The sequence below is a fragment of the Eremomyces bilateralis genome (genome assembly GCF_010015585.1).
Source record: "Eremomyces bilateralis CBS 781.70 unplaced genomic scaffold P152scaffold_3, whole genome shotgun sequence".
In the NCBI taxonomy this organism is placed as follows: Eukaryota; Fungi; Ascomycota; class Dothideomycetes; order Eremomycetales; family Eremomycetaceae; genus Eremomyces; species Eremomyces bilateralis.
The window spans coordinates 1,836,857-1,859,774 of NW_022985069.1; the positions used below are offsets into that span (position 1 = coordinate 1,836,857).

Consider the following 22,918-nt stretch of genomic DNA (forward strand, 5'->3'; position numbering starts at 1 on the left):
CGCGACTGAGGTTGCTGAAGTTGAGACGAATCGGGATTAGTGAGGGTTAGTACGAATTAGCGTCGGCGCTATTGTTTCTTATTGGCCCATACCCCTACATACCCCAACTTCAGCCTCCGACACTCATGTCTCATGATTGGCTGTCCACTTCAACTTTACGCGCCCGTCAATCCTCCTGCAGTTCCGCATTGAAACTCATGCATCATCAACTTTGATCAACCACATCGATTTCTCCCTCACTCTCTCTCGCCGTTTCATATCCCTCTTCCATTCCACTCGCTTTTCCAACTCTCTAACCGCCCTCAATCACAGCGGACCCCAGAAATCCGACCATACGGTCCCTCCGCTGATTGGTCTCTCGCCCTCCCCATTCCTTTTGACCCCCAATTCCCCCGCTATTACAAACCGACCGTGCTTGAACTTTGCAGCGCTTTGTTTCGTGCTCTCCTCTTCTCTGTTACGTTCCGACTTTGGTTCGCTGTCTGTCTGCCGCCTTGTCCTTGTCAGATACCTTGGTTTGGAGCAATTGCTGAAGTTTCCTCCATCGCTGCTGTCCAACGCAGAGATTCCTGCTGCGAAGTAACGGAGTCCCCGCGGAGTGCGTAACGCTGGATTGAGTCACTCTCCTTGCCCACTAACTTTGGGCACTACCTTGGGACAGTCTGAAGGATTACGGCCTGGAGAACAGGGCACAAGGGCTGCAGGCTTTCCGGCAAATCAAACTACAGGTATGTCAAATGTTGGACAAGAGCTCCACCAACTTCCCCTCGCTCCATCATTGGTATATCCCCGTAGCGTAACGCATGGTCCACACCGCGCATGCTATGTATCCGTGCAAACGACCACCAGCCTGGCTGCTATGCGTAGCGTCCGCTGCCCTGTCGGTCCATGTCATATACATGGTGCACTTTCCTTCCCCCTCGTCTTCCTCTTTCCTATTTCCTACCCATCAAGTTGGTCGCTCGCTACTTTGACTAGCACTTCTGCTCGGTCTGGAGCGTCAGCTGCTTGGTCCTCTCTATGCCGTTTCACCTCATGCCTCTATATTCCTCAGTCGTTTCCTCGTTCGCCTAATTCGGCCTATATTCGCAATACTTGATGATATATGGCGCTCATTACTCCTAGTCGCAGGTCCTCAACGTCTGGCGTTTCCCGCTCAATAAGCTATCCACTCGTTCCCACGATCAAGACTGATATCGAAGCCCTCCCACTCTCAGCCACCTCCTTCGTCGCACCCGCGTCATCGATTACCCCGTCAAGCACTGTTTCAAGCTTTCTATACTCTCCGACCGCGGCAGAAGCACTCATGGCTGCTGCTACAACGACCCCTGCGAGCACCATGTCTTCAACTTTAGCTTCAGCTGCCGGGACCTCGGGATTGCAACTGAACGGCAGGCCAAGGGTACCACCGCTGAAGACACGGACACCTATGTCTGCGACATATCCATCGGAACTTCGGAGTCCGCTTCACAGTGCCAGTGTCACCACACCACGCAGTTCGGGTGGGCTTTGGAGTGCCGGAATTCGGGGAGAGGATCTGCGAAGCTCGGGGTTGAGTCCTGCCTTGGGTGGAGCTACAATATTCAGTGCAGGTGGAGCACGCACCCCGACAAGTGCTCCTATTAAGAGGGAGTGGGAGGATGACTCGGCGAACAATGACCCAACTGTCATTACCCCACCACCGGCATACCTTGACTTTCTCCGGGCGCTGAAGCCAGGAGTGAAATCACCTGTGTGCGCAGCCCCACCACAACCTCATTCCGCTCGTGGATTTGGACCGACTTCGGCATCCTTCACATCGGGGGGAGATGGTAAAGGCGAGACCGTGGAGTTCCCCGACTCAATACCGAGACCACAGAGTCTATATTCGACCGACTCCAGTGACAGTGTCACCACAACCGCTTCCCTTTCCACGGGGTCAACATCATCGTTGAATATGATGACCGACCCATCTCACCCCGCCGACACTTCTATGCCGGGGATCGAAGAAGTGGACCCTATTGTCAAGACAGAGCCTGCCACTCCCGAAAGTTTAAATGAGCCTGATATCAACGCGGAGGATACAGATATTACCCCTACTGCAACGAAACGGGATGAATCGAGAGACCAAGAGCATTACCGGAATTTGTCACCGCCCTCTCGCTCATCTTCTACGTCTTCAGTCCAATCTATCGGTCGTCCGCCCCCCGCCGTCGTTTCTGGCTCTCAACCTGCAAGCAGCGGCCCATCCCCGGGCCAACATTATCAGCTACATCGTCCGGCAAACATCCAGATACCTTCCGCAAGCCAGTTCATGCGAAATGCGCAGACGTCATACGTCCACACTCCCGGTCTCGGCTCCGGCCGACAACCACAAACTCCCAGCTCCGCTACTGCCCCCAAAGGTTCCGCTACCCGTCGGGCTCGCCCGGGTCTGCACATCCCCAACTCGGGAAAATCTGTCGGTGCTGGTCCGTACTCACCTGCCGTGTCCGGAACCACCAACCCAAATGCTGTCCGCTCGCCAATATCGGCCGGCATCCGCTCTCCCCTTTCCGCAGGCGTCCGGTCGCCTCTACCAACAGGTCCGGGGGCTCCCATCCATTCACCTGCTATCCAAAGTCCTGTTGGTGTACAGAGCCCTCTGAGCCTCTCAGGTGCTCTAACGGGCCCGCTAGGTGGGTCTGCAACCCATCATGCACCTAGTCCGACGTGCGTCAGCGTTAGGGAGGTTGTGACGAGGACGGTGGTTTGGGCGAGGGGTCCCGGACAGTCGAATTCGTCGAACGGCAGCTCTGCCGGACCGAATCAAGCGCAAGGAAGGGATGGTTGTGGAGAAACATCAGAAAGGAGAGAGGCGCCGGAGAAGCGAAGGAGGGTGGAAGATTGAATGCATGGACCGCATTGCCCCTTCTCGTTCTTGTTAATGATCGCATTCGCGAGCGCTGTCGTTTGACCACGGGTTTGACGTTTCGTTGGTTCTTTGGGTCTATCTTCTGTCATAGTTCTACTGCGAGCCATTGTGGCCTCCACCGAGAGGTTTTGCGTGATCACCCAAGCGCGGTTAGATCATAGGGGTTATGGCTGGATCTACATATTTCTGGGGCATAGTGAAAGATTTACACTTGCGTAGTTGACTTACTTATGATGAATGAGCTTCGTGAGCTGGAGTTTGGAAACAAGGACCACATGGAATGATAAAAGGGACAGGTTTCAAATTTTTGCACCGAAATATAGACATAGTTACATGTCGTCTTAAATCGGCAGAAGAGCACTTCATTCATACTAGTTTAAAATGGCACTCTCTGCCATTACTTTCCCTACATGTCTGCATCTTAGTTATAGGCTATCCGTCCGTCAAGGAAGTCTTGGTAACCGTCGGCTTCCAAGTCTGTAATCGTTATCAAACAAGACAACCGATAAGAAACTGACGCAAAAGGCTCTGGCGAAAGGAGTACTTAGTAGATATAGCTACTCCGTGCAGCCGCCTGGGAGGGTCCATATGCAATTCCTGTACGCTCAGCCCATTCGCTAGAAGGCAAAACACCACCACAGCTAGTGAGCAAGTTTCGAGCCATTCGGCGTATGCATATATCATCGATATTAACGAATCCTACAGGGCGAACTCCTTCCCTGACAATAGGGATCATGGTCCGTTTGTGACCGAAATATTCTGTCCCACGCAGATCCTACCCACAGAGTCCTGCAGTCCGCAGTGAATTCCGAAGTTCACGCCCCCTCTCCCAGGCTCTCGCCTTGTCTTGGCGAGTGTCACGAACGGCTCACCACGCAAATCTTTCTCTCCTTCCTTTGGATTGACGCAGACGATTTGGCATCGGCGGCAAGCTCCAAGCACTTGAAGGATGGTGGGAGGGGAATCAATCCCATTCTCCGAAGGACAGGGAATGAAGGAGAGGATATGGCAGCCATCACACCAACTATCCTCCTCATATGCGTTGGAGTGGTCAAGCGGGCCTTGCGCGGATGGCGCCAGCGGCTTAATCACAATATTCGCCCTGAACCTGTCAGGAAACAGGTCAAATCCTGCATGAACATTCCCTGCGCTCTTTATCTGCTGGTTCAAAAGCCTCACGCTGGCCCGGTTAATAATGAGGATTGGAGACTCATTTGCCAATAAGATGGGATTTTCTCGCTCATGGATGTGAGCAGCCTCGTGGTCGGAGTCAATTCCGATACCGCTATCTTTTTCATCGTCTGCGACCTTTGTTGAGGGATAAGATCCCGGAACAGAAACATGAGTAGGCTTTTGCTTAGTAATGGTGTCCTCTAGTTGCAAATTGTGCTTCCCGGAAACACCACGCCACTGTCTTCCGACGCCTTGCAATGCCGAGTTGGATGAATAACGTGCAAGGCGACATGGGACTCCCACAGCTTCCGACAAAAACTCTGATATTTCGAGGGATTGGTACGTCTTTGCCATGATAATATCACCGCATACTCTCGTCGACTGACCCTTGAACTCGGGTAACCCTGTCTCCAGTAACCTCGATGAGCTTTCAAATGGCCGAGGGTCCTCGGAAAGGGGTACTTCCACTGATGGGCGTTGAAAAGACATCTGTTTGGCCGTTCGAGAGCATTCGATTCGCAGGATTCCTTTCTCTAGGTCAACGGTTGGCTTAATATGAGCCATATGCGGATATCGCTTCATGCTCAGGGCTGTTCCAGTGCCTTGATGTACGATGCACCATTCGCGATCCCAGGCTAGGCCTTCACGTCGTACTTTCCATGATTGCCCTTGTGGTACACTGAACCCAGCACACGACTTGATCGGGTATACCGTAATAGACTCGACAGTGTAGGTGGTTCCCCCAGACATCAATTGCTCATATCCAAGTCGACTTTTGATATCGGGCATAGGTGAAGAGGGAGTCGTCCCGACTTGCCGTCCATCCTTCAACGGAGTCTCGATATAGGCGGTCTGGTTGTGCACGATGAAGAACTCTTTCACCCACACAAGAAAATTTTCAACATCATTCATCGTGCTTGCAGCACCCAAGCTGACTCGTACAATTCCCGTTGGTTTCCCTTCTCCGACCCAGCCTTCTCCATCTTCAACTCCGCATCTAGCACCGGCGGAGAAATTGCGTCGGAGTTCCCATGGCGCTAAAGAAAGTGCAGCCGATACACCGCCGGGGTTGCAAACGCCTCCAGTTCGTAAGCTTATATTTCGTACGGCAGCGAGCTTTTCAACTTCTGCATGCTGGACACATGTACCGCTTGGAGTTTCGAAGTTCAGGGCTATTGTTGATCCTTGCATTTTCATATCGGTATAGCCCGAGTCGGGATCGGTGTAAATTTGGCAGACCGGCGTGCCAGAGGGATGACGCAGAGACTTCAGCTCCGAATAAAGTCTCTGGGTCAGGAAAGAAACGTGCCTTGAGATGCGTTCAAAGGACCCAAATAAGTCGCGATGAACGGATACCGCAGACTGAAGGGCCAGGATGCTATGAATTGGGAGGGTACCGTCTTCCAAGTGCGAGTGCGGCGAGTCATTCTTCTTTAAATGCCATTGCTCCTGTAAGCACAGGACGAGGTCAACGGTGCCGCCTCCAAAGTACTTGCGCCGTGTCATGATAGCGCTAGACGACTTTCGGACAATCAAGGCGCCTAGGTCTGGAAACCCGAAGATTTTGTAGAAGCTCAGAACCGTAAAGTCGGGCGCAGCATCGGCATCACTTAAATCCAGTGGACAAGTAGCGACGAGCGCGGCGGCGTCAAGAAGGGTGTAGACTGGTTGACCAGGTGGGCTCTTGGAACGGATTTCACGACTCCACCGGAGTGGTAGTCGGTAACCGTTCATGTTTGATTGCGCGGGAAAGGTGAAAAGGCGATGCATGAACTGTTGTTCTTTGCTACGACATCCATTCCGGATCCAGTCGTCCACTGCTTCTTTCGATTCGAAACATTGGTGTTGCATTGCGACCTCTCGACCGCCCACAATACTGGTGTGTGAGTCCCGATGGTATCCATACCAGAAGCCGCTCTGACAGTCGCGAAAGGCATCGATCACAAGTTTCACCCCCGCCGTCGCATTAGCGACGAAGACAACATCAAATTCATTTGGATCCGCTTTGACCATGTGAAGGACGTCCAATCGGACGTTTTCGATCATTTGAGTGGTTGTCTGGGATGCAGTGCTCGAAGAATGCGGATTACCATGCATGTTTGAGATCATGTTGGCGGAGAACCGCTCCAGCAATGAACGGGGAACTGGGGGAGTGCCAGCATTATCGAGGTAAAGAGAATCTATTATCATTATCAGTATTTCTCAACCAAATTATGGAAGGATCCCAATACCTGTTAACGACGGATACTCTCGCTGCCGGAGGGATTCAATGTGGGAGTTGTATTCTACGTCTCCAAGCTCTTCCATGGTGAACACCGGCCTCAACGACGCCACCTTATAAGTGTCCAAAAGAGTTGAATATTAGAGAAGAATAAACGACACTTCAATTATTACTTTGGAGACGAGGAAATTGAGCAGTTATGAAATTCATTGAATCAACTCATTCTTGCGACCTATAGGCTGGATTCCGTCCTGGCTTCAGGATGTGCAGCCGTCTGGTCGAGACAGTCGGAGGACGCCGACGGGGCAAACTGCCAGAGGGGACCTAACTGAAGCTGCTAAGATAACGTCTATTACTCACCCAAGGCCATCCTGGGCAGCATATTTTCAGCTGAAAATGCGCCTATTAGGCGTACCACTGTAATTGGAGAGGAATATTGGAAATTACAGAGTATGAAGTGAATATTGGATAGAAATCCGATTAGAATGAGCATCGTGAAGTAGATCACGTGTGCGACTTACAACAATGCACGTGATGTGGTTGTATGAACCATTGACGCCTTGTTGCCTGAGGCATGAAAGCATGGCATCAGAACAAAGTGAGCCGCCTGCGCTGTTAAGGACTACAAGATACTTTTATTGCGCCATACATTGGGCGATCAGCTTTATTCACACCGGGCACATTGGTATATATGTGTCTGGAATAGACTCAATGGCTTCACCACGGTCTGGAAAACGGAGTCGCGAAGATATGGAGCGGAATAGCATGCTAGCGGAAGGGCCAGATGGTTGAGCAGCCCATGAACATACCGTAAATACAACAGTGCTAACAACATACAAGACAGTTCATCCGATGATGACATTGGCCCAACTCTACCTTCGGCTATGCCAAAGAAAAAGCGACGGAAGCTTCCTTTCGAAAAGCTTTTTATAGCTGCTCTTCCCTCCTCTCCACGATACTCCAAGTCTTTGATGCATCGCGATCAGCTCTGCTTCAGCCTTTTCACTCCCCATACGGACTTCCTCATAACCAGTTCGGTGGACGGTGTCGTAAAGTTCTGGAAGAAAGTCCAAGACGGCGTGGACTTCGTCAAGGAGTTCCGCGCTCATAATGGCGAGATCAAGAGCTTAAGTGTCAGTGCGGACGGACGGAGTCTTGCTACAGCCGGTGGAGACGGCACTGTCAAAGTCTTCGACGTGATCACTTTTGGTAAGCCGGATTGGTGTGGTCGTGCGGATGGCGCTTACAGGCTATAGATCTTCTGTTCATCTTCACCCCTGACGAGAAACCTATTTGTGTTTGTTGGGTCCACGCCCGGGGAGCATCCCTTCCCCTTCTCGCCGTATCCACGGAGAAAGATCCAAGCATTCGAATATATGATGGTCGAGGGGAGAACCAGTCGCCTATCCACGTGCTGAAACATATCCATCGCAAGCCCGTAATCTTGATGACTTTCAACAACGAATTCGACTGCGTCATTTCTGCTGATGAAGGCGGAATGTTAGAATACTGGAGACCCAGTGGAACATTTGAAAAGCCGGACAGTGTCTTTGAGATGAAGAGCAGTACCAGTTTGTTCGAATTCAAGAAGGCCAAATCCGTCCCCACCTGCCTATCGATCTCGCCTAATGGCACGCAGTTTGCGACCTATTCATTTCCCGATCGCAAAGTTCGAGTCTTCGATTTCAAGTCAGGGAAGCTATATCGGTCGTATGACGAATCTATCGCCACCATAATCGACATGCAGCAGGCGGGAACATCTGCAGAACAGTTGGATGACGTGGATTTTGGGCGCCGATTGGCCGTCGAGCGAGAACTTGATACTGCTGGGATACGGAACCGTGTCAATGTTGTCTTTGATGAAACGGGGAACTTCATCCTTTACGGCTCTATATTGGGTACGAAAGTCATCAACACCCTCACAAACCGAGTTGTGAAGTTGTACGGAAAAGAAGAGCCTTTTCGACCATTGAACCTGGCCCTATATCAAGGGCAGCCACAAAAGAAGAGTGTTGTCACCGTTGAGATGGCCGCAAGCGAAAATCCTCTACTCCAAGAGGCTGAATCGAGAGACGCAGTTCTTGTTACTACTGGTGCGAGCAAGGTTCGGTTCTATATGTTCTCGAATGAGACGGAGTAAGGTTATGTTCCGAAGTCACAGAATCATTGTTAACTTCTGCCAGCATCAGTAAATCCGCTCGCGATGTCCAAAATGAGAAACCGCGAAACCTCAATACCGGCAAACAAAGCGAAAAGAAAGCTGCGGAACGTGGTACCTTAGCGGTCTTGCACACGACGTATGGTGACATCCACATTCGTCTCTTCCCAGAAGCTGCTCCAAAGGCAGTCGAGAACTTTGTCACTCATTCCAAGAATGGCTATTACAATAACGTCATCTTCCACCGGGTCATTCGTAAATTCATGTTACAGACCGGTGATCCTCTTGGAGATGGGACAGGCGGGGAGAGCATTTGGGGAAAGGAATTCGAGGACGAATTTTCGAGCCTCAAGCACGATAAACCATACACTGTGAGTATGGCAAATGCTGGGGCCAATACAAACGGATCGCAATTCTTCATTACCACCGAAAAAACTGTGAGTATATCCCGACCCATTGAAGCGCGTTTGACAAGCTGATGTCCTGCAGCCATGGCTTGATAACAAGCATACGATCTTTGGCCGAGCTGTTCAAGGCTTGGACGTTGTCCACAAGATCGAAAATACCCGAGTTCGCAAAGAAAAGCCGGAGGAAGACATCAAAATCATCAATATCTCCATCGAGTAGATCGAGCGGTCCTATCGACTTACCAACAAAGGGGTTATTACTGTACAGTGCACGCTGCGTAATTGAAGACAGGCTTGACCTGCTCGAATCAGTCCCCCTTTCCGAACTAAGCTAAAGTATGTATTACAGCCATTTGGCATATACTCCAGATCTCAGCGCGTTCGCACATGAAAGCTCGCATCTTAAATTCGGTTCCGTCCTAGGCCATTATGACACTAGTAAGCAAGATGCAAAGGATTGTCGAAGGTTGTAGCTCCTATGCTTCTAACATCACGTCTACCATGCAACCTTACTCCCTCCCTACGCCGCTCGACGAGCAGTGGGTTAAGACCACAATCGGACCGCGATGCCATGGAATCCAGGCTAGCAAATGGTCCATTGACCTCCTAGTTGTGACGACGATGACAATGACACCCTAAGGACAGCATCCCTGCCCATCTCCTTCAATCGTACATGTGATTCATCATTATTCCCTTTTCGGACTATTCCTCTGACCGCGGCCTTTTCTTCTTCTTCTTCTTCTTCTTCTTCTTCTTCTTCTTCTTCTTCTTCTTCTTCTTCCGCTCCTAACAGTCTGCCTATCCAGCCCTGCAGAACCAATTACTAACGGATCAACAACCAGCCTTATCGTCTTCTTTCAACTATGTCAAATCCATTTCCCCATCGGCACCGGAAAGTATACATTGCCAGGAGGCCAACAGTTCTAAGATGTACGGGTTCGCAGGTCATGTTTCTTTCATCGATCACCACTATGATATCTGCCTATGCACCAACCCTTATGGTTTTCCCTTTGCATCATATTTCATTCGGACAGAAGGTATACATAGCGTTCCATTATACCGCAGGCTAGCTTACAAGTGATAGCTCAACAAATACGAAATCCCTCTGAGTTGTACAATGCTCAGCAATGTCAAAACAGCGATGCAATGCTCAAACAGAATGTAGCCATGGCTAGAACGAGGGTGCTCCTCCCAAGCCTTGCGACGGCACCGTTCTCTGTATTTCCCACGATGCCCTGGCCGCTAAATTGGCTATTCGAGACCTGGTTGCCAACATTCGCATCAAACTGTCCTATGACATTACCTCGGGGGCTGAATACGCATGCCATAACCCACACTGGTTCTCCTTGCAACACATTCTCCAACCCCTGCCCAGTTGGCTTGTTGGCCGTCAACTTTCCGCTCCCTTTCCATGGGCCTTGGGCAGGCGTCCGACTCTGTGTGAAAGCGCCTGTGTTCATGAAATTTCTGTCCTCCGGATTACCAAACCGTGATACTATCTCAGCAGGATTGCAATTTGATCGACCGCAACCGAACTGCGTCGAATTCTTCCATACGAGTTGGGTGAAATCTATTGTTCGATGCGAAAACCCGATGGATTCGGTATTGGAGAAGTTGAGGAACCGCCGTTGGCTGCCCCAGCTGTCAACTGCTTCGGTGACATCGTGAAAGCCAAGGGCAAGATTTTTCCCGATTGATAGGTGCACAAACTTGTATTGGACTGCGATTAGTTCGTCTTCGTCGTAAGTGGGAAGACCCGTACATTGCGTTTATCCAATTTTTTCCATGCACACGTCGTGGCATCAGCAGCAATCTCTGCTAGGGTATCATTCCAAGTTAACGAAGCGGCACTGTGCTGCTGTCGGTATGTGTTTGTCGAATTAAGGCAGGTCTCGCGGAAGCGTGTGTCGTCCGTGAAAGTCGGCGATGTCGAGCTTGTTGGCTGAGGGACTGGAGATGCTGCAGTGCTTGATGATGGGATTCCTTGACTCGAGACGACAGAAAATAGAACCCATACAGATAGGAAAGAATTGAAAAGAGTGTTGGTCGCCATCACACTCCAGAACGTAGTGGTAGGATTTTTAACGAAGCAGCAGGTCGAAAACGACTGTGGAAGGGAGATGCATTTGATAACCAGTATACACGATATTGTCGCTGGATTTAAGAACTTACTAAAAGCATCTGGCAGGAAACCGAGATGCTGTAAATGCAATTCAAACGCAATTTACTTTATTCAAGGCACATAGGCCAGAATGTGGTTGGATGGAGTTGAATCGATGGCTCGCAATGTGAGACGCGATATGAGGCAGTTTTCTTAGCGGTAGGGGGTACCATGTTGATACAGTCAGTTAGCCCATCCCTAATGAATTTCGCAACAGGGAGTATTCTTGGAGCGACACCTTGCCTATTATAGTAAGTACATAATAGTAATACTAACTTAGGCAGGTCACGGCTAGATTACTCTGATCTTATTATTGTTCCGTCATCTCGTCTCAACTTCACTTATCTATTCACCCCACCTGGGCCTCGCCGAGAGGCCTGACGGGCGTATGAATCTCTCTAACATAATTGCTTTAATCATTTCCGGTATTCCGTACCTGTGGACCTCACTTAGGTTTGGGCACTGCGGGCTCGGAAGTGCTCCGTCTGTCTGCCAATGTGGTCGCTGACACCAAATAGAGCACGAAGCCATCATCTAAACCACAACGACACACTGAGATGGAAGTATGGACGTAACTCTCTGTATTCAATAAGAAGAATGCCTCCGATCGCTCAAATAGATTACTGGTTGTAAAGCGTGACAGGAGTTGATCCGAGACACGAATAGCTGCAGAGCCCAGAGTCATTCTTCACGCCAGGCTGATTCTTGACACGACGGAGAAGGAGAACCCTCTATAGCTATCTCAGCTGCACATAATCCGTGACTTCATCTTGGAGCCACTAGTGTAAGGTGCTTTGCGAATGACCAAACCTAGACCCAAGTCCCGGGTGCATAAGGTACTGTTCCCCGAATGCGCCGTGAATGAGTGTATTTGCCTCATACATTTGGTCAGCAGTAGAAGGGGCTCTTCTCTTCAACGGTTCAATACAGTAAAGGCAAAGCCATCATCATCATCATCATCATCGTTCAAGTTCAGCTCATCGAATCTGAAGGCCTTCTCCAAAGCCTCCTGAGCATCGGGACTGTCACTCCTTTGATCCAGTCCCAGAAGCTTGCGAAGATCCGCCTCCTCGCTTCCCTGATCAAGGGTCATTATTTTCTGTTGCTGAGCTTGCGAGCTAGGCGCCTGGTTGTCATGGACAGCGTCTGCTTTTACCATCGAAACCGGTTTCCTGAGTCGAGATGATGCGGATCTGCCATGGGCATAACCGAGTGTACTCCTCGCTGCTGCAGTAGCTACGGCATGTCGAGAGGCGTCTGCAGGGTTTGGGATAGGGGTCGGTTTCGGTTTTCTTGACAGTAAAGGGGCGCTGGCTTTTAGAGAAGGGCGGTTTGCAACTGGCCGTGGTTGGCGAGCAGTGGAGAGTGCAGAAGCCGCCGATTTTGCCTTGAGTGTATTGACGGTCGAATTTGGTTTTGCCATCGGTCTCCCCGATCGATTCAGACGGTTGATATGTGGACCACGTTCGCCTGTCTGTTTGGAGGATTGTGAGGCCGACTGTCCATCCGTTGGACCGTCCGGAAACATGTCCTTGGCGATTCGGTCAATCTCTTGGAACGTCTTTTCGACATGCTTCAGCCCATTCTCTTCTAGATATCGATCATCGGCTGCCAGATCTTCCCTCTGCTTTTTCTCTAGTCGAGAAACACCGTCCTGATCTACCGGATTTAAATACTCGTCCGCCCATCCTTTCATCATGTTCTCCGATAGAAACTGCGGGTATTCCTTGTTTGGCCCAAACTCATCGTACGGATTGTCTTGCAGTGCCTTGTCCGCATCGTTTGAAGGCATGTGCTCAATGTCCGGTTCCGGTTCATTCTCCTGGGTTGCGATGTCGCCCTGATGGACCCGGAGTTTCGCACGGCGCAATCGTGGACTCGTCGCCTTGAGTTGGGTCTTCTCAGGGCTCGGGTGAACCGTGATAGGGGCCGGTGTTTGGAACGCTTTGGTGGCCTTCGCATTGGTGGTCTTCAACCCAAGTGGTGCACGAGGACGGATATCTTGGTTGCTCGTCAGCGATGATTTCCCCACGAATCCTCAAGAAACGCGCATGGTACTAACCAGTAGGTGTTTGGAAGATGCCGGGTTTCGTAGCGGTTTTCCGCTTGCCATCTAGTGCTTGAGGTGCCAGCCCCTTCCTCCCGGTTTTAAGGCCAGTCTCGGCCCCATTACCTGCCGCATTCTCGTCGTTGAGTTTAGACTTGAAGGGCGTTTTGGGGGCTCTCGGGCCTGGTGTTTTTATTGGATGAGAAGTCGACGTCTGGGCCCGCGTCTTTGCCGCAGCAGCAGTCTGTCGGTTGTGGAAAACATTCTCCTGGTCTCGCGTCGCGTACATGGCTTCCTTCCTCCGTGGCGACTCGTCGAAGCAATGGGTTATTCATCCATGGGGAGCCGGATAAGGTTGGAGAAGAAGGCGCAGGGAAAGGCGCATAGGACCAAATGAGTCGTTGTAGCTAGGTCGATGGGGGTTGAGGTGGACAGTATAGAAGTATGGACAAGCAGTGATCACAATTGATATGGATCGTCAGTCGTTGCTCTGTTGCTGTTGTTGCTGGGACACCCAGAGCCCAAACATGTGGCGCAGCTGTGGTGGAAGGAATTGGCACGTGACTTTCAAGGTCTTGGACCCCGAGTGTGGCGGTGCTGCTGCCTCATGTTGACAAATGACACCTTGACGCCTTATCTCCCCCCACTACAGTTTCCCCAGCTCGCGCCCTGAAAGCTCCAGTGGCCACCACCGCTCTGACACTCCTCTGCATCCACAGAATCATCTTCTGTTGACTGAAATCCACCGCTTCTCTTATCCGCTCTACACTTCATAAGACTCTCGCCTAAATCTTGCTCGGATTGCCCATTTGACTGCGTTGGAACAAAGCCTAGTCTCCCCTCTACACCTATCGGAACTCCACTCCTTCCCTCATCATGGATGCCATCAAGCAGGTCAGCTAATTCGCCGGTTCTAACACCATGCACATGTCACCACTCGTTCGACATGTCCTCGTGCGATGCTGACAGCTTCCGCTATAGAAAATGTCCGCCCTCCGCAAGGAGGCGGATGAGTCTGCCGCCCAGGTCGAGGAGCTGAAATCTCGTGTCAAGGTGCTCGAGCAAGAGAACCTGGGGAAGGAGCAGGAAATCACATCTTTGACCCATCGGAACCAAGTCCTGGAGTCCGAAGTGGAGAAGTTGGAGACCGCCATCAAGGATGCGAAGATGGTTGCCGACCAAGGTGCCCAGCATGGCTCGCAGAACGAGTCGCTCCAACGCAAACTACAACTGCTCGAAGAAGAGGCCGAGGAAGCGGACCGGACGGTGCGAGAAACAAACGAGAAGTATGGCCTCCTGTCAATGTCTATCGTTATACATGGGCTGAGAGAATGTCACACAGGCTTCGACAGACCGACGTTAAAGCCGGTCACTACGAACGCAAGGTGCAAGCGCTTGAATCCGAGAAGGACCAGTGGGAGAAGAAGTTTGAGGAGATGGCCCAGAAATACACCGAGACCAAGAAAGAACTGGATGAATTCGCTCAGCAATTGAACGACATCTGAAGACACCGGCTCAAGCACAGGTGGAACGACCGGTGTGGTCTGGCGTCTGATGAGCGGCTTGATTTCTTTTGCTCCGATCACCATGGTATATGCATGGATGCGGGACCTAAGCTTGTAATGGAGATACATGAGATAAAGAGGAGTGTTTTTTGTATTGAAAACATTACTTCCCTCGTCTCTGCTTAGCATGATCAGATTTCTTCTGCTTTTCTTTGCGCCTTCCATGTGCCCGTTCGCCAACGCTCTCGTATCGGAACCTTTTCTTTCTCGTCTTGAGACTCTTATCGCCACCCCCCGTCTTTCCCTTGGATCTTGCAAAGCGTGACCTTTTACGGTCTTTGACCACGTCCTTGCCATCCTTGCCATCCTTGCCACCCTTGCCATCCTTGCCATCGCCGTCCTCGTCATCACCGTCCTTCTGATGAGTTCCCACTTCATCCCCCGACTCCTCTCCGGATCCGATCTTCAGTAACCCGTCCCTGGTTACGTTTACGGGATCCACCGTGACTGTTGTGATCTCATCGTCGTCCTCGTATTCGGCTTGAGCACTGTCGACAATCCCGGTTTTGTCTGGAACAGTGTCTTCGTCGGCAGATTCGAGCGTTCCATTGGTATTCTTCCCGTGCTCTTCGCCATGGATGAGGGTATTAACCGTGTTTACGTGCTCTACTAACGCCCGTTTTCTCTCCTCACGGATCTATGTCAATTAGTATCTATTCAACCGTAATCGACGAGATGTCGCTCTACCTCTCTCCGATGTTGCCTCAACTCTTCCTTTTCTCTTTCGATTGCCTTCTCCCTAGCTTTGGTGGCTCGCTCCACTTTCCGTTTGTGGAATCCGGTAAGGTATTTCTCCCGCTCGGTGGGATCAAAAACAATCTCGACATCGTTTTCGACTTTGCGGCGTTTCGATGGTGGACCCATGGTTGTCCACGGGTATTTCTGCTGAATATTGCTCGTGTGCGATGTTCTTAAATCATAAAAAGTGTGTCAACGAGAGTGTTTAGCATGAAGGCAGATTTCCTGCGCCGATTCGAGGGTTCCGATCAATAGGTGTTGTGCAGTTATAGAGTCGAAGAGTCGAGACTGAGCTTGATGGAGGTCAAGAATTTCGCAAATGTTAGGCAATAAGGCAACAAGGCGTGAATTATCCTGGAACCTTAGCACAGCCCTGGCAGCCCACTGACGTTAGCGTGGTTAGTCAAGACTCTAGATTATGGATATTGCATGCGGTGCATATGTACGGAGTAGTATCAGATGCACCAAGTTCACGGTCAGGTGCTCCAATTCTACCTGATTCATCTATTATCTAGTAGGATCTCTTAATAGACATGGACAGCTAGGTATCGAAATTCACAATTCAATCCGGTGGCTTGCAGGCACAGCAGAGAGTACGACGAGTATCAGGTAGCGGATCACCATATTTACACCCCAGGCGTTCCACAGCCACTCTGTCAGAGAGGTAGGCACTTATGTACCTACATTCAGGCTCTCCAAATGAAGAGTTCGCTCACAACATCGGCCGTTAGATTAGGAAATTAGAGTAATCCAACATTCAGCACTCAAGTGGGGTATATAAACGAGCAAACGAAATTCAGGGGTTCGCAGAGACATGATGCCCCGATTGAAAGGTATTCCAATCCACAACCACGACTGCGTGAATGGGGACGCGGAAGATCCACTGAAACAAACCTCCTAGATGGATCGAAGAGGAGATCTTTACCCCTGCTCGGGTTGGTCCTGCTTTTCACCTACCACCGCAGACGGATTAGCACTGGCTTGGCCCGTTTGATCGTGATGTCGGATCCATTTCCTCTTCATCCTTTCCGTCCTTGCGTTCTTACGGTCCCCAACATCCCTTTTCAAGCTCTTCAGAAGCGTGCCCCCTCCACCGTCACCCCCAGCAGCCGCCGCTAGCGCATCCAACTCGTCTTCGTCGCTGCTTGAGAATGAATCGCTGCGACGCTGCATGTAAACCATCCGCTTTTCGCCTTGCGACTCTTTCTTCTTCTCGCGTTGCCGCTCCTTCAGGCGGCTCATCTCTTCTTCATCACCTTGGCAGTCCAGAACTTTCACAGCAAGACCGAGGAAGTTGCTCTCGAGGAAAGCCTGGAGCTTCGGCAGAAGCTTGGCATTCGGCCGGTATGTACCAGAGTCATTGTCAATGACGAGTTCGTAAGCACTCGGGTCTACGTGCGATAAATCTTTGTGTCCAGATTGCTCGGGGGATGAAATAGGCGATGCGGGTGGGGAGTTGGAAGGTTGTTGATCATTGTCAATTCGGTCAAGATTGGCATCGGATGCATCCCCACTCGTTGGGTTGGGTTGAAGTGACAGGCGTCCGCGCCGGCGACGACGGATGAAAAACTCCCCTGCCCAGGCCACGTATACTGAGACGTTGCTGTGTAGCGTATGTTTGGAGAGCATGTCCACCCCAAATTCCTTTCCGGTCTCGGTGAAGCTTATCGTTCCATCCAGCGAGATGACGTAAGTGAATATCCGACCTCCACGGTCATAATGAGCGGCATCCAAAAATTGACGGGTCAGATCCTCGCATGGATGATCGAATGTTCCATACATGGTGGACCGGTCGAAATTATATACTCGGGCGTGTTGGTGGTGAAGGGTCTTAGATAAGATAAATCCTCGGATGCCCTTCGCCGTGAACATGGACTTGACAAACGGTTTGAACTGAACCACAGGTTAGCGAAGTGAGGGTAAGGGGCATTCATAACGCACCTCTACGTATCGGTGATAGAGTTCGGCAGGCACAGGTCCTTGGAGTTGGAACCGATTTGCCTGGAAACTATAGGAGGGCCACTGTTAGCGATCCGCCAGATCATGGGGTTACAAGGGAAGCAATACTTGTATGTAGTGGTTTTCCGCCCCTTCTTTGACGACGACTTCTCCTCATCGTGTTCCGAACCAACTTCGACTTTTTGGCCGACCAGCCTGCCCAGCATCGGACTGTAGTGCTTCGTCCACCAGCAAGGTCCAATCGTGAAAGCTCTCCCCCCTTCGTTTTCCCCCACGCCTTCTGCCTCGCCCGTTCGACCCAACACCTCGACGGAGACTTCAAGCTCGCCATTTATATGCTTCGTTATGCCGAAGCAAACCGCGAGAAAGCGTACGAAATATGCGCGGCGGCTGCCCATGCGCTTCTTGATCTTGTATCGATGTCGTTGAATCCCAGACCAGTTCTCGTCCAGCCGAGGGACATTGATATGGGCGTTCCCAAGCCGATCATCATGATCGGCTGGGTCTTCATCGTAGATTCGACATTTCAATTTGAATCCGGTCGCGGGGACATTCGCGACCGTCCATGTCTCCTCCCAAACCGGGTCGAGTTCTTTGCGAATAGTGCGGGTCCGCCGGCGCAACGGCGGGTCTTCTTTATGTCGCGGGATAAGCGCAGTGTTTAGCTGAGCAACGATGAACGGGTCGGAGGATAGGGCGTTGATATCGGCCATGGGAAGATTGTGGGCAGAGTGGAAGGTAAACTTGACGGTATATCCTGGTGGCGCACGAGAGATCGGAGTGGCATCGTAGCCTCCGGCCGGTTCATTCCTCTCGGATTTCGCATCGTGTGTTTTGGAATCTGATGGCTTCGTTTCCCCGGAAGGAGCTTGGTCTGCGGCTTTGTTAGGATCCATGGAGGACGCTAGGTTGGTTGCTGATCCGCTCTTGGATGTCTGGCTATGTGTTTCTGGAACGCGGGAGGAAGCCATTACTGGGACGGAACATCGAGCACGATGTATCCAACCGGCAGCGCCTTCGAGTGCGATTCGGATCCTTCAAGTGGCTATCAATCGAGATGTGTTTCCATTATTATTGGAATGGCGAATCTGGTAGGCGGTCAGGGTCCAGGGCTCAAGGCACATGAAGGATAAGTGGTTCAAACACGAATTGCGAGTTTGCGACGGCACATCTATGTGTTACCATCGATTATGCGCAATTGCACATGTACAGACGTTCCGAGGGAGGTTATATATTTACCTTCGCGTTATTGGGGAGCCCGTGCCTCTGGAGGCCACGCGTCGAACCTTGAAAACAGAAAAAGAGGTGCGATATCAGACAATTAGGACGATCGGGAGCCGTTAATTCCGTTGCGATCGAACACTAACAGCGCATTAGCCGACATTGGCTGACAGTGGAGGGTGCCGTCAGCTGGGTATGTTCAGCCTATGCACCAACTATGCAGTGACCAGCAGAGGGGCTGGGTTGCCGGTGGTCGGGCTGGGGTGGCACCATGGCACCTAGCACTTAGCAGGCTAACACTCACTAGTGGCACCGTAGTAGACCTAGGAGTGGGGCGGAGTGGAAGCAACGGACCCTAAGTCCCTGACAGAGTGGTAGCGCTTCAGTTGTTCACTGCCTCACTCATATCACAGTCATATGCGATCTGGCAGAAGACATGGATGGCGGAGTACATGTTCCATTGGAATATGGATCACAGGTGGATACTACATGTAGCACTGAGCATAGTACTCCATACAGTAGTGGGGTGTTAGACCCCGGACGCGGCGAGAAAGCTTGATACGGCTTGGCCATGCTTGTTTTCCTTCATCGTAGCCTTTGGCATCACTATTCGCTAGGTATGTCTACTCCCCAGTTCTGTTCCATGGATGTATTACTCCGATCGCCTAACCTCGTCCGTTATTCCGTACTGCTACACATACTGAGACGGTGATAGGTCACAGAGCGTCATCAAATCATCGGCTTGCCGCTGCAGTTGCTTCTCCAGCCTCAAGGTCAAACTAGTGATGTGCATACCTAAGTACCGACGGTGCAACCATGATCAGCCCTAAGATTCGAGCATTAGGTTCACGGGGATGTATTCGACTTACCATGCAAAGATAGGTATTGATAATGACTTCGGTCAGCGTCTCTAAGACCGAGAGCGGCTAACCGACAGCTCTGTGGAGGTTCATTGAGACATGCGGAAACATTCTCTAGGGAAACTCCACTGACACACCCTAGGCACTGGTTTCTCCCAGACCGTCCACACCAGCACCATTACATCAAGGTAAGCGCTACGAGGCGGTCCAGAACAGAACGGAAGTACTCAGAACCATCCCATCATCTTCCCCCCAAAACGAACCAACACACCGCCGAGGTAGATCGGAACGGCAATCCACAGCCAAAACGCATTGTTCCCAAAAAGCCCTGCCAGGACGACACAAAGGTCGGTCCAGTAAATGATGTCCCAGCCATACTCGGTCAATCCTTTCTGATCGAGGTCTTCGCCTGCCCGGACCACTCGGCCATCCGGAGCATGTCGTGGTCTTGATACGGACTCGAAGAACAGTTGGACGGCAATAGCCGGGATCGAGAGGAGGATGTAAGGCAGCGTGGAGCGAATCGGTGATGCGAAGAAGGCTTTCCGGTGGAAGAGGAGTCGTGCGATGAAGAAAATGCCGTGTGTGATGGCAGTGATGAGGCGGAGGCGTTGCAGGTGGCCTTGATTCCGTGCAGCAAGCACTTTCATCGATTTCTATACACGATTTCAGCATCAGACAACCTAGATGAGTCGGGGATACAAACCTGAGCCATGTTGACAGATGGACGAAGCTTTGAGTCTCTTGAGAAGCTACAACGTGGTTGAAGTTGCTGTTGAAAGAGGGAGAGACACGGGTCAAGATCGTCCGAGGGATTTCAGCGTGAAGTTGGCAGTTGATAATCGATCGCAAAGAGTACAATGAACCGGAGAGTACGGTAGGTAATGAGATTGTGTGGTACACACTGTTAGCTGTTAAGTCACCGAATTGGAGGTCCCTGCATGTGTGTCTGAGTGGTGACTGTGCCGCAACAGCAGTCACGATCTAAGAGAAGCCCCTCACCACATCTGCTTATCACTATTCTTCTCACTATCACTTCACTCAACCACCTACACTCCTCTCATACTACCGCTGCATCAAGTTCACAGTAGAAGTAGCCGGCACAGCATTTGTTTATAATTGATTTTTGGAATTCATAATACTATTGATTATGCTATTTCTGCGTTGGCCACGCAAAGCGAATCCAAACCCCTTTTTCTAAGGGCCGCTAATGCCACAGTATGACCCGGGACTTAAATGCTGTCCCGGTTCGACGACCATCCACAACGCCATGCAAAATTGATGAGAATCCCAACCGCTATGCCATGAAAAAGTTCGTAATCCATGGGAGTTTGTTTCTTGCGCCTTCTATTCCACCTCTCCAGGTCCTCTCTGTCGGTCCCGGAGGGTCAGCTCATGAGCTGGATACTGTAACGCCCTCCAGCGCGTGTATCAGAACCTTTTCTCGCTCTTTTCGTTCCTGTTCCTCCAAAAACTGTGCGTATCGGCTTTTCTTGTTGTGGATGCCGCACTCCGTCTTATCTCTCCCCTTCCACCGGCCAGCTCGCTCATCCTCGCCTTCGGCTACCGGGCTTGTCGAGTGCCAGTCGCCGACACTCTTGTAACCTCGGTCGAGCAACTCGTTGTAGGGGACATTGTTCGCATCGATATATTTCTTCACTTGGCCGAAACTCCAGTTGGCAAGTGGGTTGATCTTGATGAGGCCATCGTCGGAAATTTCCACCACCGGGAGAGTGCCGCGAGCGCCGCCTTGGCTTCGACGACGGCCCGTGAGAAGAGCACGAACACCGAGTTCTCGATAAGCGCGTTGAGCCGGCTCGACCTTGGCGAGGAAATCGTATCGCTCATCGTCCACCTCCCATAACCGATCTCCATACCGTGCAGCGAAATTCTCCGCAGTCGTAGCATTCTCGGGTGTGTAGACGTGCAGTGGAACTTTGGAGTACCTCTCCTGCACGCGAGAAACAAGAGCTTGGGTCTCCGGGAAATGGTGGAGGGTATCGAGGAAGATGAGTGGTGGCGGGGCGGCGATATCGAGCTCAGCAGTGATGTGTGAGAGCATATCCAGGGTTGCTAAACCGGTAAGACCAAAGGCAGTGGTCTGGAATAAGGAAGGTAATGTGATCAATGCCCATTTCAGGATTTCTGTTCATTATTAACGTGTGCTCCCTTGGAGGATGGAAAAGACTGAGATCACGGACCTTCAGGCTCTAGTTTGCTCAACTGTATATTGACGAAGTCCAGGTGTGATTGAGCAAAGAAAACGTCCGGCAGACTGGCGGTGCTGGACGATGCACTGGCATATCCAGACTCATCGTGGTCATGGAATGGCTTTCGATTCGGCGATGCCATGGTGGGCGTGTGAAGGAATCAAGAGTGCGGGGAAACGGCTAGTCTTCTTTAGAAGTCTTTTATTCAATCCTTCGTTGATTGGGTCGAATGGGTCGAATGGTAGGTATGTGAGCACAAAGGGATCTCAATATCGATGGTGTTCTTCGGCAGTAGATGTACGAGTTGGGATAGGGGGAAGTCTCAGGAAGTCTTCTACTTAAGAGGGATTGAGAAGTGGATGTTGTCACCGTTAAACCAGGTCATTTGATTCCAGATGATTGAATAATCAAAGGGTTCTTATTAATATTCAAATATCCAGGCACGCAGAAGGCGGCCGTAAATCGGACGGCAGGGTTTCCAATCACATCAAATTTGATATTCATCATTGTCTTCTCTGAGCACGCAATTTTAGCGCCTGGCGACACAATCGCCGTCCACACCCTCCCCACACATTCTATGCGTCAACACCACTGCATTTCCGCCTCTCTCCGGGATTTTTTCGAAATGGCGTTGCGCCCTGGCAAGAACGGCTCTTTGTTTCTTTTATCCCGGGTATTTCATACATAGCATGCGGGGAAATGGGAAATCCTCAAATCCTCCGATCGTGTTAGTGAGAGATGAAGGGAAACATGAATTCTGATTGGAGAATGGAGATGGATGTTTGGAATCCGGATCCCTGCCGAACCGAGATCTGATCCATAGAGCATGATTTCCAGTCTTCCCCCGTCAGATCCGCGTGGGCGGAAGATCTTCAATAGGATTGGGTCTCAAGATTTCTGATCGAAATCTGACTGTCGCTAAATAGGGATTGTGAGACAACTGACGCAACATCCCTTGAATTGCAGCAGAGCCTCTTGGAGTCTTGATGAGGAGTCTAGGTGTAAGGATGGTGTCGACATCTCATATCTGCCCGATTGCTATGAAATCAACTGATTAATACCTCGCATGGGTGGCAAGGACCGCATTGAAGCTCGGCTAATGAATAATGAGTCTTTATTATTGTTCCTTATTGTTCCTTATTGTTCCCTCAAAGACAACCGTTAGATTTTCGGCCGCCAGGCACCTAGTTAAGTAATTATGCTTCTGAATCTCGCAATGATCGATCTAACCGGCTCCTCCAAAGACCTCCAGGCGGTATTGGGTGATGGGAGGGATCTCCACCAACACGAGCCCGTCCAGTGTAT

The 22,918-nt window shown here is 50.9% G+C and overlaps 10 protein-coding genes across 10 annotated transcripts; 3 read left to right on the forward strand and 7 right to left on the reverse strand.

The window, feature by feature from the left end:
* Nucleotides 1–1,306: 1,306 nt before the first annotated feature.
* Nucleotides 1,307–2,869, forward strand: P152DRAFT_471333 (uncharacterized protein; the record flags this gene model as incomplete). The annotated part of the gene is made up of 1 exon (XM_033681053.1): nt 1,307–2,869. The coding sequence occupies one exon, from the start codon at nt 1,307–1,309 to the stop codon at nt 2,867–2,869; it is 1,563 nt and encodes a 520-aa protein (XP_033537603.1).
* Nucleotides 2,870–3,247: 378 nt separating this feature from the next.
* On the reverse strand, nt 3,248–6,734 carry P152DRAFT_203521 (PLP-dependent transferase). Its single transcript, XM_033674361.1, has 2 exons — nt 6,298–6,734; nt 3,248–6,246 (listed from the first exon to the last, which is right to left on the reverse strand). Exons 1-2 carry the CDS (start codon nt 6,371–6,373, stop codon nt 3,626–3,628), a joined length of 2,697 nt encoding a protein of 898 aa, XP_033537604.1. The 5' UTR covers nt 6,374–6,734; the 3' UTR covers nt 3,248–3,625.
* Nucleotides 6,735–6,998: 264 nt separating this feature from the next.
* P152DRAFT_471335 (uncharacterized protein) lies at nt 6,999–9,072 on the forward strand (the record flags this gene model as incomplete). Its single annotated transcript, XM_033681054.1, has 5 exons — nt 6,999–7,074; nt 7,128–7,496; nt 7,544–8,423; nt 8,471–8,882; nt 8,935–9,072. 5 exons carry the CDS (start codon nt 6,999–7,001, stop codon nt 9,070–9,072), a joined length of 1,875 nt encoding a protein of 624 aa, XP_033537605.1.
* Nucleotides 9,073–9,866: 794 nt separating this feature from the next.
* P152DRAFT_455697 (PR-1-like protein) lies at nt 9,867–11,111 on the reverse strand. The gene is made up of 2 exons (XM_033678842.1): nt 10,615–11,111; nt 9,867–10,561 (listed from the first exon to the last, which is right to left on the reverse strand). Exons 1-2 carry the CDS (start codon nt 10,903–10,905, stop codon nt 9,983–9,985), a joined length of 870 nt encoding a protein of 289 aa, XP_033537606.1. The 5' UTR covers nt 10,906–11,111; the 3' UTR covers nt 9,867–9,982.
* Nucleotides 11,112–11,926: 815 nt separating this feature from the next.
* On the reverse strand, nt 11,927–13,349 carry P152DRAFT_471336 (uncharacterized protein; the record flags this gene model as incomplete). Its single annotated transcript, XM_033681055.1, has 2 exons — nt 11,927–13,014; nt 13,076–13,349. The coding sequence occupies 2 exons, from the start codon at nt 13,347–13,349 to the stop codon at nt 11,927–11,929; spliced, it is 1,362 nt and encodes a 453-aa protein (XP_033537607.1).
* A 587-nt stretch (nt 13,350–13,936) lies between these two features.
* P152DRAFT_464645 (uncharacterized protein) lies at nt 13,937–14,565 on the forward strand (the record flags this gene model as incomplete). Its single annotated transcript, XM_033680578.1, has 3 exons — nt 13,937–13,954; nt 14,042–14,346; nt 14,403–14,565. 3 exons carry the CDS (start codon nt 13,937–13,939, stop codon nt 14,563–14,565), a joined length of 486 nt encoding a protein of 161 aa, XP_033537608.1.
* A 163-nt stretch (nt 14,566–14,728) lies between these two features.
* Nucleotides 14,729–15,489, reverse strand: P152DRAFT_471338 (uncharacterized protein; the record flags this gene model as incomplete). Its single annotated transcript, XM_033681056.1, has 2 exons — nt 14,729–15,262; nt 15,313–15,489. The coding sequence occupies 2 exons, from the start codon at nt 15,487–15,489 to the stop codon at nt 14,729–14,731; spliced, it is 711 nt and encodes a 236-aa protein (XP_033537609.1).
* Nucleotides 15,490–16,284: 795 nt separating this feature from the next.
* Nucleotides 16,285–18,218, reverse strand: P152DRAFT_391164 (uncharacterized protein; the record flags this gene model as incomplete). The annotated part of the gene is made up of 3 exons (XM_033676082.1): nt 16,285–17,256; nt 17,305–17,371; nt 17,431–18,218. 3 exons carry the CDS (start codon nt 18,216–18,218, stop codon nt 16,285–16,287), a joined length of 1,827 nt encoding a protein of 608 aa, XP_033537610.1.
* Nucleotides 18,219–19,630: 1,412 nt separating this feature from the next.
* On the reverse strand, nt 19,631–20,118 carry P152DRAFT_471340 (uncharacterized protein; the record flags this gene model as incomplete). Its single annotated transcript, XM_033681057.1, has 2 exons — nt 19,631–20,059; nt 20,110–20,118. The coding sequence occupies 2 exons, from the start codon at nt 20,116–20,118 to the stop codon at nt 19,631–19,633; spliced, it is 438 nt and encodes a 145-aa protein (XP_033537611.1).
* A 408-nt stretch (nt 20,119–20,526) lies between these two features.
* Nucleotides 20,527–22,065, reverse strand: P152DRAFT_455704 (phosphoadenosine phosphosulfate reductase). The gene is made up of 2 exons (XM_033678843.1): nt 21,605–22,065; nt 20,527–21,548 (listed from the first exon to the last, which is right to left on the reverse strand). The coding sequence occupies exons 1-2, from the start codon at nt 21,753–21,755 to the stop codon at nt 20,797–20,799; spliced, it is 903 nt and encodes a 300-aa protein (XP_033537612.1). The 5' UTR covers nt 21,756–22,065; the 3' UTR covers nt 20,527–20,796.
* Nucleotides 22,066–22,918: the final 853 nt, after the last annotated feature.

What these genes read in the sequence shown, in the direction of transcription:
- P152DRAFT_455697 (XM_033678842.1), bottom strand. Translation starts at nt 10,905, where the DNA reads ATGGCGACCAACACTCTTTTCAATTCTTTCCTATCTGTATGGGTTCTA. An exon ending in AAAAATTGGATAAACGCAAT is followed by an intron (nt 10,562 to 10,614) that starts GTACGGGTCTTC and finishes GTCCAATACAAG; the next exon opens with TTTGTGCACCTATCAATCGG.
- P152DRAFT_203521 (XM_033674361.1), bottom strand. Translation starts at nt 6,373, where the DNA reads ATGGAAGAGCTTGGAGACGTAGAATACAACTCCCACATTGAATCCCTC. An exon ending in AGAGTATCCGTCGTTAACAG is followed by an intron (nt 6,247 to 6,297) that starts GTATTGGGATCC and finishes TAATGATAATAG; the next exon opens with ATTCTCTTTACCTCGATAAT.
- P152DRAFT_455704 (XM_033678843.1), bottom strand. Translation starts at nt 21,755, where the DNA reads ATGGCATCGCCGAATCGAAAGCCATTCCATGACCACGATGAGTCTGGA. An exon ending in GAGCAAACTAGAGCCTGAAG is followed by an intron (nt 21,549 to 21,604) that starts GTCCGTGATCTC and finishes AATAATGAACAG; the next exon opens with AAATCCTGAAATGGGCATTG.